Genomic DNA, 15,367 nt, shown 5'->3' with positions numbered 1-15,367 from the left:
CCCTTTCCTATCCAGTAAAAATGAAAAATGCCCACCACAAGCTATGGATTCATCGTGCTGGTACAGAGCTCCAGCAATAACCCTGGAGGCAAAAAAAGTTTTAAATGAAAAAAATCTTCCTGAAAGGATCCCCAAATAATATGTAACCACACTGTGGGCCCCCTTTTTCCCTTTCTCAAGAAGCAGGGGAAAAAATAATAGTTGTCCCACTTAGTCAGGAAAAATAGTACAGTGGGGAGTATTGTTAATTGAAACCAAGGATGTCATTGCACAGTTCTCAAACTAAGGTTCAGGAAGGACAACTTGTTTGAGGTACACAGTGTTTTCATTAGACCAAGCACTACTCAAGTATCCCTCAGGAGCCTGGCCAGGTACGTTTGCTCTAGGGATACTGTAAACTGTCACGACTCTGCCATTCACTTATCCCCGGTCTCATAACAGGATCTTCTACAGAGTGCAGATTCACTAGATAATTGAGTGACTTATGGGTTATCCCCCAGGCTACCTATTTGCTGAATCTGAGGAATTACATCTTTTCCTCTAGCATGTAACATCATCTATACTTTTCACTTCTTTCTGGCATAGATATCCTACTTTCTATGTCACTTTCCTTTCTCTCCACCAATTTTCTCTCTTGGACATAACTTCCTTTCAGTATTGCTGGGTCAGTAGATAATTAATAAATGTCAGTTCCATAGCTCTTCCTTTTGTCTACTTCATAGAGTCCCCAGAATGTGGTTCATCCAGCTGAGGTACAGAGGGGTACACTTGGTCACTGATTGCTATATCTCTCCTGAGTTTCCAGAAGCTCCCTTGAAAATTAGACTTTAAGTCTTGCTCTCTTTTTTATTCCTCTTATCAAGGCTTCTTTCCCTCAAGCTGAAATTTGAAAATTATCTCTTACTCCTGTCCATGAAAATTAACTAACTGAATATAAAGAACTGTCTCCCATCCCTACTGCTGATGTGCAGACAATTATTCATTCACCTACAAAATATTGATATTAAGACCAATTTTGAGACTAGCCCCTGGTAACATAAAGACAGAAAGACACAGCTCTATCATCAAAAAGTAGGCAGGCAGAAAGGGAGATAATCAACTCAATATCTAGTCATATGGAAAGGTAATAAATCTTATCTGGTGAAGAAGAGCACAAAGGAAAGTTAGGGGAAGGACTCTGAGCCTCCCACAATGAACAGGGTTTCAGCTCAAGCACAGAATGAAGGCTGAGTAAGAAGTAACATTTACTCATGACTACAGAATGTGAGCTCAGATCTAGAGGGATGGAGAGGTCACACAGGGTCCTAAGCTAATTATGGGACCTAGATCATATCAAACTGATGAGGTTTACAGTCAACAATATTTATACCCCTTCCCATATTAGGGAGCTACTCTCTTCCCTGATCCAGTTTTCTGGTCCTTTTTCCAGCCATGACATCATCTCCCCAGACAATAATTAGGATTCACCTGCATATCAGATTTCAGGCAAAAAAAATATATATATAACATATAAACATATAAAAATATAACTAAAATATGCCTACTAGCTATCTACAAAATGGAGGACACCCCCCCGCAACACTTCATCTGCACTATCCCAGCCTTTAGGTCCATGATTGTTCAACAATTTGTTTGGCTTTGTATGTTAACTCTCTTTTCAGCCACCAGGTTCCAGATGCTAGCAGAATGTGACCGACTTCCCTGGACAGACAACCCCACTAATGTGCCTTGGAGCTCTGCTTCCCCAGAGCCCTTCCCCACTAGGAAAAGAGAGAAACAGGCAAAGAATGAAAAGAAGAAACACACTTTTAAAAGCACAGACTGAGTCACTTTAATACATAGGATGAGTCTTTGATATGTTGACTCTCTCAAAAGTCTAGACCAGGGAGAACAGAAGCAACCAGTGGCACAGCTATATACAAATAATGTCAAAGGACATAAATTATGGTGATTCTGGATATTATACAACAAACCCTAACAAAGGGATTTCTCAAAGTTAACCCAATTACCAAATAATGTGATTATAACAATAACTATCTATTGTCTTCTTGACAATAAGTCAAGCAGGAACCTCACATTTCCACTATAGAGTCTATATTTCCCCCAGTCCTGGAAACTTAGGGTGGGGTGCACTTTCCTACATGCTTCTCTCAATTCATACCAAATATCTGCAGATCACAACCTAATCAATACAACGAGTACCACCTCAGCATGCTTCACTTCAGACTATGTCCAGAGACTTCAGGTGTGGAATCACAACCCTTCAGCTTCATTACTCAGGTGAGACTTTTCCTTTCATAGTATTTTCTAATTCCATTCCTAGTGGTTCATTTCCTAACAAAGTCCCCAAAACCTAGATATAGACTAGGTCCCATGAGATAGAGCATTTGTTCACACATATCCATAAATTAGGGCAAAATATATACCTGAAAGCAAAAGTACACAATAGTCTGCAGTGAGTAACCCCCCAACACTTCAGCTGCACTATTCCAGCCTTTAGGTCCATGACTGTTCAACAATTTGTTTGGCTTTGTATGTTAACTCTCTTTTCAGCCACCAGGTTCAAGATGCCAGCATGATGCCCACCAGACTTCCCTGGACAGACAACCCCATCAATGTGTCCTGGAGCTCTGCTTCCCCAGAGCCCCACCCTGTTATGGAAAGTTAGAGGCAGGCTGGGAGTGTGGATCGACCTGTCAACGCCCATGTTCAGTAGGGAAGCAATTACAGAAGTCAGACCTTCAACCTTCTGTATCCCACAATGACCTTGGGTCCATACTCCCAGAGGGATAAAGAGTAGGAAAGCTATCAGGGGAGGGGATGGGATACAGAGATCTGGTGGTGGGAATTGTGTGGATTGTACCCCTCTTATCCTATGGTTTTATCAATGTATCCTTTTTATAAATAAATTTTTTTAATTTAAAAATATTTCATCAAATTTATTATTTTCTCCAATACATATGTATACGAACATATAGTATATACATAAATATACATGTATTTCTGTTGGTTTGCTTCTAACTCTGCTTTTAAGACTCTTTCTGTTTTGATCATCACGTCAGGTTTGCTTGCACTGCTTAACACTGTGGTCTATTTACATAATGACTGTTTTGTTTGAGACCCACACTGGTTGAATCCCCACTGGTTCGTGCTCTTTTTCCACTCTGCCCCCCTCTCCTAGTCACATCCTGTTTTCCACCATTTAATCCCCACTGGTTCACGTGCTTTTTCCTTCTCCCCACCCCCTATCCTACGTAATTCCTCTTCCTGACACTTCCACCTTCTTCTTCTAGCGTTTGCTGTTGTTTTCAACGGGTTAGGTTGTTTTTGCTGGGCTGGCTTCACAGGCGGGTAACAGATGACCAGGGACTCATGGTTGAGCTGTAGGCAGTATCTCTTTATTCATGGAGGACGCAGCGCAATCTAAGCCGAGCTGAGTTAAACTCAAGGTACAGTACAACTCACAATGCTGTCTTTATATATACTTGCCAAGTAGGGTGGAAACAGGATGTGACATAGAGAGGGTGGAGAGAAAAGTGACTGGTGAAAATCAGGGTGTGACAAAGAAGGGATCAGGGTGTGACAAGGAGGGGGGGTGGAGCAGGCGAAAATCCTATCACTGAACCACCAATGCCCTGGAGGGAGGGTGGAACTTGTTAACAGTGGTTATGTAAATAGAATAGTGTTAAGCAGGGGGGATTTAAACCAAATGAAACAGAAGGGGTCTCATGCATACCAACAGTTTGCCACACTTCCACCTCAGGAGATATAAAGGACAGGATTTTCTAATGAAGTGAGATTAGATAGATTGATTGCACTGCATCCCCACTCACCAATAAAGACTTAACTGCATTCCCAGCTCAGCCATGAGTCCCTGGTCAACTCTCTCCCGCCCGCGAAGCTAGCCCAGCATCTGGCGCCCGAACAGGGACCTGCATATTTCTGCCTAAGTATTTCTCCCCATGATCCTGCCAGTATTCCAATAACATATCTATTAAACCACTCAATATTATCTCATGATGAGGTTATGTTCACGTCTCTAAAAAAAAAAAAAAAAAAAATTTTCTCTCCGTGTTCCTCAATCTGGACAATTTCTATGAATCTACTGGATTGTCAGAAAAGTCATGACGCATTTTTGCATAGAAAAATACATCATGACTTGTCCGAGAACCCATTATCTTCAAGTTCACTGATCTTTTCTTAGGCAATGTCCAATCTCCTGTTAAATTCATCCAGTACATATGGTCCCTAGGGAATTCTCACTCTGGTATCATCATATGCCAGGTGATCCTCCCAAGCCCTCCACTATTTACCCCTATTTAAATATTTTTTATGTGATGAATACAGACTTTTTCACTTTTCCTAATGCAAATGTCACCACCATCTAAGAAAGGTCATATGCCTAGGAAATGAATCTGGTAGAGGAGAGGGCTTTAGTAAGGACTTCTCCCAAGTACTAAAGAATGCATGAGTGTAAGAAACAAGGTGAATGCAAATTTCTACTAGAAACATCTTTAGCTTGACCTGATAAGTGATCATATTATGGAAATAAAGCAGTAGAAAATGGTTACCACATAGAAATAAATTCAATATTCTGATATTCAAAAGACTGTAAAAGGGGGGCCGAGCAGTAGCGCAGCAGGTTAAGTGCACATGGTGCAAAGCGAAAGGACTGGTGTAAGGATCTGGGTTCATGGTCCCGGCTCCGCTTCACAGGTAGTGAAGCAGGTCTGCAGGTGTCTATCTTTTTCTCTCCCCTCTATGTCTTCCCATCCTCTCTCAATTTCTCTCTGTCCTACCCAACAACAATGACAGCAGCAACAACAACAATAATGATAAACAACAAGGGCAACAAAAGGGAAAAAATAGCCTCCAGGAGCAGTGGATTCATAGTGCAGGCACCGAGCCCCAGCAATAACCCTGAAGGCAAAAAAAAAAAAAAAACAGAAAAAAAACATAAAAGGACCTTTAGGAGAAACCAGACATATGGCCAAACATAAATAAAAGTATTTTTATCCACAAAAGAATCAGAACTGATATCTGAGTAAACAATTTTGAACAGCCACATCTGAGGATGCTTTCATTCCTATTAGAATAAACATACGTCTAAAGTATCTTGAGTCTGTTCATGATAAGGTCTCCCATAAACTATCATTCATACTTTCTTATGATTGCAGATACTGGAATGCTACTGAGACCTGAATGGATACATGGTGGGACCTACAGCAGAGAGACACCTATCTGGACACAACCAATGTGTGTTCCAAGGTCACTGGGTTTAACTGAGAAATTTGGTCCATCAACTACAATCCTTTAAGTCCTATGCCCAGATAACATCATGTACAAGACAAAGATGAGGAGATGAAGGGCTATGAGGAAAAAAAAAAAAAAGAGTTCAAGCCCCAGCTCCCCACCTGCAGGGAGGATGCTTCACAAGTGATGAAGCAGGTCTGTGGGTGTCTATTTTTCCTTGTCCCTCTCTATCTTCCCCTCTCCACTCAATCTTTTTCTGTTCTACCTAATAAAATAGAAGGAAAAAGAAAATGACCACCAGGATCTGTAGATTCGTAGTGCTGGCACTGAGCCCCATCTATAACCTTGTTTTTGTGGAAAAAACAAAAACAAAACAAGAAAAAAATAGGAAGACAAAATTAGGGTGAAACTTGGACTATATGAGGTTGACTGCAGCAAGGGTAAGAATACATTTCAAAAGTGGTGGAGGGATGAGGAGGGGATTGAATGGACTTTAGCAACCCAGTGCACAATGTATGACATAAGTTCTTGGTGGGAGCGGTGTGAAGACACTTCTTATGGAACTATAAGAAATTGTACATATGTGACAAAAACTGTTTCGTAAAATCGTGATTCCCCTAATAAAGCAATTTAAAATGTCTCCAAATGACTAATTATTGACCCTTAAAGTTTCTTCTGATGATCACCAGAGGAGGTCCTATTTTTGCTTCCTCTTGAGTGCCTCATCACTTAAGAAGTTTGCACTAGTTAGCTTCCTGCTGTTCTAGCAGTCTTGTGAATTTATATTGTTTAGTTAATTACAAACACATTTCAAAGTCATTCTTCTGGCTTCTTTTATTGAAAGAATGAGGGACTACCACTCCACAGCTCACAGAATGGTCTTGCATGGTGTTCAGTCAAGGTTCAAGGAAGAATAAGCCACACCAGGACTTGATTATTTACCAACATAATGTTGGATTCAAGCCAGTAACACACCAGTTTTCCTTTAAAGTATGACATATTGCCTGCTGCTTTCAATGCTGCCTTCCTGGCCAGAAGATAAAATAACTTGTGGCTATTTTAAAAATCACCTTCAACACAAGTTGAGGAAGTGGGGGGACTCTGATGATTTATTCATCTTGCAGACACTGATGTCATTCTCTTTTCGAGTGCTGAAGGTAATATCACTCAGAGTGGGATGCCTCTATGGGTCTCAGAGAGCCACTGGCCCCCACTTTTGAGTTCTTGCACAGGGTAGAAAGAGTTTAGCAGACTCTGAAACTTTGCCTTGCTTAAAGAGCCTTGAGAGATCTTGACACTGAAAACAAGTTGGGCAGTAGTTGGAGTTCATAGAGACATGGCTTCAGGCTCTTGGGGTGCGAGTGGGGGGCTAATAGCCCATAATAACCCTAAAGACCCTTGGAAATACCTCTGTTGTTGATTCTTATTACCAGGCCTGAACATTACAAATTTTCACTGCAGAATCTTACTTCTTACCAAACTGCCTGAATGTGGGCTTTGAAATGAACAAATCAAAAAATTACAGCTATGTTTTCCAAAAAGGCTTGACACTGTGAAAGGAAATAAATTCTCATTAATTGAGAAGAGAAGATTTTAATGGCTACTTAGTCCCACTTCTCAACTAGCTTGGACTGAACTATTATTTGAATCCCTCTAGTGATGCTGAGTTCATTCCCCTACTTCATTTAACATCACTAGTACAATATTAACAATGGGAGGGCATAATCAAGTCAACTTCCCATTTATTAATGAAGTGTCATGAACCAAGTTACCTAAATGTGAATTAACTTTAAACTTCAAGTCATGCAGACAGAATAAGGTATTATCTCTGGAGTTAAGATGCTCAAACTCAGTATAGCCACTTTTTTTCTTTTTACTTTTTTTAGCATAGCCACTTCTATTGTTGCTATATTATATATAATCTAAGTACTAGTACACTGCATTTTTTCATTAATTTCATTTCCTATACCTAAGTTCATTATTTTCAATTTCAACATGACTCAAAGTACAGTTGTTATTCTTTGCAGAATACTTCATAATATATACTCCTATCATAAGATGATATTATATTCCAGTTATATGAAAGGCTCCCAAGTTTATATTTCATTATTCTAACCAAAATTTTAATAGCACCCTTTGTATTCTACAAAGTGCTACTTTTCAAAGCTTACCTAGAAAGTGTGCCTGCTTTGTCATGCACAAGGACCAGACTCATGCCATCTTCCACTGTACTAGAAAAAGCATTTCTCTCTCTCTCTCTCTCTCTCTCAGTAGTATTCACAGAGCAGAAGTCCAGTGATGACAAAAAAAATAGAGAAAGAGAAATAGCTCTTACTAAGTGGGAGAAATAGCATAATGAGCATAATGATTATGCAAAGAGACTCTTAATGCCTGAGGCTTGAAAGTCCCAGGTTCAAATCCACACTACTATAAACCAGAGCTGAGCAGTGCTCTGGTAAAAAGAAAAGAAAGAGAAAAGAAATAGCTTCTAGTCTCTTAACTCATGACTAAGAAGCCTACTTTAATGTCTTTTTTTTATTTTGATTTATAAAAAGGAAACACTGACAAAACCATAGGATAAGAGGGGTACAACTCCACACAGTTCCCACCACCAGAACTCCGGATCCCATCCCCTCCCTTGATAGCTTTCCTATTCTTTATCTCTCTAGGACTATGGACCCTGGGTCATTATGGGGTGCAGAAGGTGGAAGGTCTGGCTTCTGTAATTGTTTCCCCACTGAACATGGGTGTTGACAGGTTGATTCATACTCCCAGCCTGCCTCTCTCTTTCCCTAGGAGAGTGAGGCTCTGGGGAAGCAGAGCTCCAGGACACATTGGTGGAGTCGTCTGTCCAGGGAAGTCTGGTTGGCATCATGATAGCATCAGGAACCTGGTGGCTGAAAAAGAGTTAACATATAGAGGCAAACAAATTGTTGACTAAGTATGAACCTAAAGGCTGGAATAGTTCAGATGAAGAGTTGGGGGTCTCCTTTTTGTGGATAGTAGTAGGCCTATTTAAGTTATATTCCAAAGGGCCCATGACTATACTGTTTTTTTTTTTTTTTTCCTGAGCCTGACATCTGATATGCAGGTAGATACAAGTTATTGTCTGGGAGATGATGTCATGGCTGGAAAAAGGACCAGAAAGCTGGATCAAGGAAGAGAGTAGCTCCCAAATATGGGAGAGTTGTATAAATATTGTTGACTGTAAACCCCATCAATTTGATGTGATCTGGGGCCCATATTCAACTTAGGAGCCTATGTGACCTCTGCATCCCCATAGATCTGAGCCACATTCTGTAGTCATGAGTAGGAACATGCCAAGCTGCCTCAATTTCAGGACCCATCTTCCTCAGGTGAAAGATAAAGTATGTTGTCCAGCCTCTCTTTGGATGATGGAACATTCTCTACTGTTGTTGATCCATGTTGAGGGCAAGGTCCTTTGGGGGCCCACAAAGGGGTCTATAGCATTGTTCCTGATGGAGATGACTGGTAACAATGGATAGAGGAATTTATTTGCAATCTAGACCCATCATGTCTGTTTGGGAATCTCAGGACTCCTCAACTCGGGCCCCAGTTGATGGGGTGGCCTGATAGTGACTAAAGAGTCATCGTTAAATGATGCCAGTCTTTTGCCCTTATTCAGCTTTTGCAGTCCTTGCTTTGATAAGGTTAACTTTGGAGTGAGTGAGGGAAATATAATAGGAAGTAGGTGAGGAGGGTATTAAAGTCTAAGTAGATACCATTTCATTGGGAACTTTATGGTGTCTTTTTAGGTTTTTCTACTTGCTTGCTGCAGACTATTGTGCACTTTTGCTTTCAAGTATACATTTTGCCCTAATTTATGGATAGGTGTAACATATGCCCTATCTCATGGGACCTGGTCTATATCTAGGTTTTGGGACTTTGTTAGGAAGTGAACCACCTAAATAGAATTAGAGAATCCTATGAAAGGAAAGGTCTCACCTGAGTAATGAGGCTGACAGGCTGACATTCCACATCTGATGTCTCTGGACACAGTCTGAAGTGCTGAGGTGGTATTTGTTGTGTTGATTAGGTTAGGATCAACAGATGCAATATCATTTGGTATGAATTAACAGAAGCATGCAGGAAAGTGAGCCCCACCCTAGAGCTTCCAGGACTGAGTGACGTGGATAAGTCATGTGACCTCTCCAAGAAAGGGAGTTCTTAACCAGCTTTGCAAGGTGCTGGCCAACAGATAGTGAGGACCGGCTTAGTTTGACCTTTTCAGTGTGGCTGTAAGCAACCAAGGATGCAAGAAGTTCACCCTAAACACTATGTAATCCTTCACTATACTGTAGATCAGATGGACAAGTAATCTAAAGTGGGGACAGTCGTAAATAGATCAATGTAAAATATAGGGTCCTTCATTTAAGCATCTGGAACAGCAAAACAAAATTTGTAATGTGAGAATTCTTAAATATCAAAAGACATTATATGATCAGTATGATTCTGATCTTACAGAAAAAATGCACAGTTCATCTTGGCTTCATTCTTCTATGTGGCACCAAGGAATAAACTCAGAGACTTGCACATGCATGATACCATAAAATCATCCACACAGTCCAATTTTTCATTACTTTTTGAAAGAGACAAAGAGAAAGGGGAGATACCACAGAACTACAGCACCATTCCACCACCCAGGAGACTTCACTGGAGTTATCTATGGTGCTCTCAAGGGGATCAAACCCAGCATCTCATGCTCAGGAAGGCATGTGTTCTACAGAGTGAGATATCTCCTGGCTCCCTGATTGATCTCTTTTAAAATTACATACCTGGGGATTATGGATTGACCTGCCAACACTCATGTTCAGTGGAGAAGCAATTACAGAAGCCAGATCTTCCATCTTCTGCACCCCATAATGATCCTGGGTCCATGCTTTACCCCAGAAGGATAAAGAATAGGAAAGCTTTCAAGGGAGTGGAAGGGATATGGAGTTCTGGTGGGGGAACTGTAGCCCTCTTGTCCCATGGTCTTGTCAATATTTCTATTTTGTAAGTAATTAAAAAAAAAAATCACATACCTGGCTATTCATAGTAGGCTTCCCAGAAGCTGCTCTGAATATGTAAGATTCAGGGCAAAGGCCCAGAGCTGGAAGAGGAATTTGCTTGCTCAAAGCCAAATGAAGATAGCCTGGGGTTTGGATTACTAAGGAAGTCACTATCAACCAAACCTGACAAAAAGGAGTAAAAATAAACTTTCCACAGAGCTGTATTCATTAATAATTCCAATTCTGTGTCCAAACTGTCACTGGTCTGTATAGGATTAGCTCTGACCTTGAGGAAAGCAGCTTTCCTCCAGTTTCACAGCAGAGGAAGCCTGCAAAGAGGTCAGTCTCATATCACATTTTCCAGCATGACATGGAACCTAGCTGTTATCATGTCTGGAGGTTGACAAAACTGAAAGACAAAAATATGTCATCAAAAGAACCTTTTGGAAACTGATGTGACATTAAGGTCTCCTGATAACAGAATGTCAACCTCAAACAAGCAAGCAGTCAGTTATTTCACCAGTAACATGAGTGTATTCAGAAACAACATGATGTAATTTGGTGGAACAAGTGCATACTTCACTAGAACAAAAGAGAAAGGATCTTTTATAGCATCTAATGGGGGAATTTCAAATAAGAGTTCACCAGAAGAACCTGACAGTGTAGCAGTTTCTCATTGGCTGAGCTGCTATTAGGCCGGAAGAGGGCCCCTTTCTTCCTCCCACTGGGGCAGCAACTACTGTATCACTTCCCTATAGATGATGTAAGGTTGAGTCTTCCTGGTGGAGCCTCCAGTGTGCACTGCATGCATCTGCATGGGAGCTCTTTCTGGTAGATGAGGTCATATTAATGCTCACAAGACATTGTTGCTAGGCCTATAGCATAGCTGAAATGGCATCATCTGAGCAGAATTCCTCAAATATTTAACACATATCCTTTGAGTATCTACTATGCTTTTTTTTTTTAACAAGAAAAATACTTACCCATTTATTTATTTTTATGAGAGGGTGAAAGAGACTTGGCATTGACAGTGCCATGGGTCAAAACTGGGGCCTCAAGTATGCAAGTTCTGCGCTCTATAGCACCAAGCTGCCTCCTCCCTACTCCATTATGCTATTTTTTACTGAAAATCAAATTCATATTTTCTAAGCATAATGATTTCTAATAACTAATCAGTATATTTTCAAAGGAGGTAGCTCACACAAAGAAAGATTTACAAACATCCAGCTAGAATATAATCCCTGTTTCGTAATCTCTAATTGTAAATACCTATTGATGACTAATACTGCTTCCATCCACAAGCATCTCTTTTCATCTTCAATTTTGCTTTCCATGGCTTCAGTTATAGAGTTAACTATACTGCAAAAGTACAATGTCCAATATTCAGAGAGAGAGAGAGAGAGAGAGAGAGAAACCACATTCATATAACTTTTTTACAGTATACTATTGCCAATGTTTTATTTTAATACTAGTTATTGCTGTTACCCTCTTATTGTGTCAGATTTATAAACTAAATGTTGCCACAGATGTGTAAGTAGAGGAAACAGCAGAATACATACAGGGTTTGGTACTTTCCTCAGTTTTAAGAATCCATTGCTAGAAGTATCTTCCTAAAGTAAGAGGGGGATACTGATTAAATTTTATTGGATTAAAGAAACATGCCGCCCTAAATGGGTTGCGCTGAGTACATTTTCAGCTCATAGATAATCCAGTATTTACATGAAAAGTTTTAGTAGAAGACTGCTTTTAAGACCACAGTGGGTGGAAACAAGAGGTGGCTATGAAACCAGGAAACAAGATTTTAGGATAACAGACAGCATAGGAATTGTCTAAAAGCAGAGGGAAGGAACCAAAAGAAACAATAAAAATTTGAGGATCCAGATAACAGGGATGTCCATTCCAGAGAAGTGACAGAAGATGAGACCCAGGGCACTGTTGCAGAGAGAAAATGAGAGGTGGAAAGAAGGCCACAGAAGAAGGAGAAAAGATAAGGGGACAAGGAGAGAAAGGAGAGGTGGGGAGGCAGTGAACATATGAAAGTGCTAGATGCAGAGATGTGCTGAACAAAGGCTGGTGGTCTTCGATGTGGAAGCAAGGAACCATGAATTAAAGAGTATCTTCACCACAATGTTTGGATTTTACTGAAAAGTGCTTGCTCAGCCAAATATGTTGTAAGTGCATACTATATACTCAGAGATTTGATTTTATTCTGTTTAATAAATTTTAATTAATGTTTTCCCCTAAGTAATATGCTCAGCCCCTAGTATAGGAAAAGAGATCATTTAATTAGATTGACTGAATCTCCATCTTTAACCAAGTTATAGAATAAAGTGTGGGGGGGCGGAAATCCCTCCCAGGGAAGAAAACCTCACACACACACACACACCCCCAGATTACCAGGTTAATTCACTATGTGGATGTAAGGGACAGCAAACTGTTTGATGTTTAGTTTAAAAATGAGAAAATAAAATGCAGCAAATTCTATATAATAAGTTCTGCTGATCCCAGAATCACTAAGAACTCTAGAGGTGGTTAATTTTTATGCAATAACTTGTAAATATCTAGAAGAGCCCAGATTTTAAAGCCCTGAGGACACTTGCTAAAACTCAGAAATTTGGCACTAGTCTTTGCACACAATTTGGGTTTTCTTTCAGAGTTGATATCTTACCAAATACAGCCATCTGTGTTCCCTCTGGGAAAGGTTCAACTGTTCTGTTGCCATTGACATGATGTTTGGCTAGGAAAAAAGAGAGAGAGAGAGAGAGAAAGAATGAAATTCAAGTTAAGTGTAAAGTTCTACACACATACTAACACATGTCATCAAATGTGTCAAAAAGACAATTTCTTATTTTTAGTTATAAATGACACGAAAACTTACCCTCTTAAAAGAGTTTCAAATAGTCTAATTTTAATCTCAATCACATAAGAGTCTGAAAATGCTCACATTAAGGCAGGTGGTTTTGTAGTGACTGTACTTGAGACCGGAGTTGTGCGATAATGTGCTGCCGATAAGAGCAGAGGCTACCCAGTCTGAGAGCTTCCAACACCTAGCCAGAGGAGTTCCACCATGCAAAGCCACCCCATGGAGAACCTGGGAAGCTCCAGATTCTAGTGTCAACTGAGGTGATCTACCTGGAAGACTCCTGATAATCAACATATTGACCCAAACAGTAAAATGAACCAGAAAAAGAGCAGGGTTGCATAGGGATCATTTTTCAAAAATAAAATAGCAAAACAGACTTCACCATGTTTCAAACATTGCTTCTTGTTGTTGTTAAAAGATTAATTTATTTGTTGAATTCTATTGAGGGGTCATTTGTTTATAGTAGAGTCTTTAACACATAGGCACAACTTCTCATCTCCCCTTGACTGGTGTCTAGGAAACACATAGGATCTCAATGTCTCTTCATCCTGTCCCTTTCCCTCCTTCCCCAGAGTCCTTTGCTTTGGTGCAATATGCCATACCCAGTCCAACTTTCACCTTATGTTTTCCATTACTGTTCTTTGTTCTTAAGGTCCACCTATAAGTAAAATCATTTGATATTGGACTTTCTCTTTCTGGCTTGTCTCATTCAACATGATGTCTTTGAATTATTTTTTTCCCCACCATCCTTGGAGCTTCCTTGATAATGTCCATGGTGTTCCCACCTGTTGGACTCAAACTGAGCCTCATGCACGGCAAGGCTTATGCTCTGCTGAGTAAACCATCTACTACTCCTACACATATCTTGATTAGGTTATTCCCACTGGGGTTATTGGCTCTAGCAATGGGCTCAGCACAAAAGGTAGGCCCTGAAGAGCCTGGGGAGAAGTGTTATCAGCCCTTGAAGAAAGTATAATATCTTCAAGAGGAACAAATCCCAAAGGCAAATTTCACCAGAGAGATTCCAGTGACATTCCAAGTCCTGGAATATGGTCTAAAGAGAGTAGAGGATTTTCTGCAGACAATGTGTTCTGCAGACAACCAGTTGGAAAGGAATCCTGACTCTTGTAGGATCTCAGAGGGAAGGGGGATGATCTGGGAAAGCTAAGTATGAAGACATTTTAGTGAGAGCCAGGAGTAGATGTGATCAAGGTGTGGTCCTTGGTCAGTGGAAGATCCAACTTGGTGCAGCAGAGGTTGCACACTGTGAAGCAAAGGTACTTAAGAGAGGTTGGTGAACAGGGACCACAGTATGGAAGGTGTTGAGAACATATCCAATCCCTGGAAGGCCCAGGCCACTTCTGCTGGAAGTCTTTCAAAACCTCAAGGCTTTTGCCTGATCCCCACAGATAACATGCAGATGGGCTAAAAGTGTTGTCTGTGAAGATAGTGTCAGAGTTGTGAATAGGACTAGAAAGCTGGATCAGGGCAGAGAGTAGCTCCCAAATATAGGAAAAGTATACAAATTCTGTAAACTGTAAACCCTATCAATCTGACCTAGGACCTATGTTTATTCATATTTAGCACAGGATCCTGTGTAACTATTGCATCCCTGTAAGTCTGAGGTTGCTTTCCATGGTCATAGCTAGGAACTGTCTAGGCTGCACTCATTTCAGGACCAGTCTTCCTTGAGTGGCAGAGTATGTTGACCCAGCCTCCCTTCAGAATCACTTCACAGGCAGTGAAGCAGGTCTGCAGATGTTTCTCTCTCCCCCTCTGTCTTCCCCTCCTTCCTCCATTTCTCTCTGTTCTATCTAACAACAATGACATCAACAACAACAATAATAACTACAACAATAGAAAACAAGGGCAACAAAAAGGGGCAAATAATATAAATAAATATAAATATTAATATTAAAAAATTAAAAAAGAAAATCATACATCACAATTAGTCAAAGAAATGGAACATCATACAATATGCTTTATTACTTTGTTTTATTTAACATTGGTTTACAAAATTACAGGATTTCAGGGGTATAGATTCACACTTATAGATGTATATATAACTCACCACACTCATCTCCAAAGTCCCTGGGCCTCCCCCACCTCTTCCTTCTCTCTAATAACCACCATGTAACATGTTTTAAATGTAGCATTTATTTAAAAGATAGATAAGGTGTGGGGAGGGGTCAGAGGATGGTCCATCTGATGGAGCGCATACATTACCATGCACAAGGAC

The 15,367-nt window shown here is 40.3% G+C and overlaps 1 protein-coding gene across 1 annotated transcript in view; it reads right to left on the bottom strand.

Moving 5' to 3' along the window:
- Nucleotides 1–15,367, bottom strand: part of MSRA (methionine sulfoxide reductase A) — a 365,587-nt gene that overhangs the window by 180,486 nt on the left and 169,734 nt on the right. Inside the window, exon 2 of the mRNA XM_007517236.3 lies at nucleotides 12,934–13,002. Coding sequence (XP_007517298.1) covers nucleotides 12,934–13,002 — 69 coding nt within the window. The remainder of the gene's footprint in view (nucleotides 1–12,933; nucleotides 13,003–15,367) is intronic.

The sequence above is a fragment of the Erinaceus europaeus genome, chromosome 2 (genome assembly GCF_950295315.1).
Source record: "Erinaceus europaeus chromosome 2, mEriEur2.1, whole genome shotgun sequence".
In the NCBI taxonomy this organism is placed as follows: domain Eukaryota; kingdom Metazoa; phylum Chordata; class Mammalia; order Eulipotyphla; family Erinaceidae; genus Erinaceus; species Erinaceus europaeus.
This window is presented reverse-complemented; position numbering and strand designations above follow the sequence as displayed.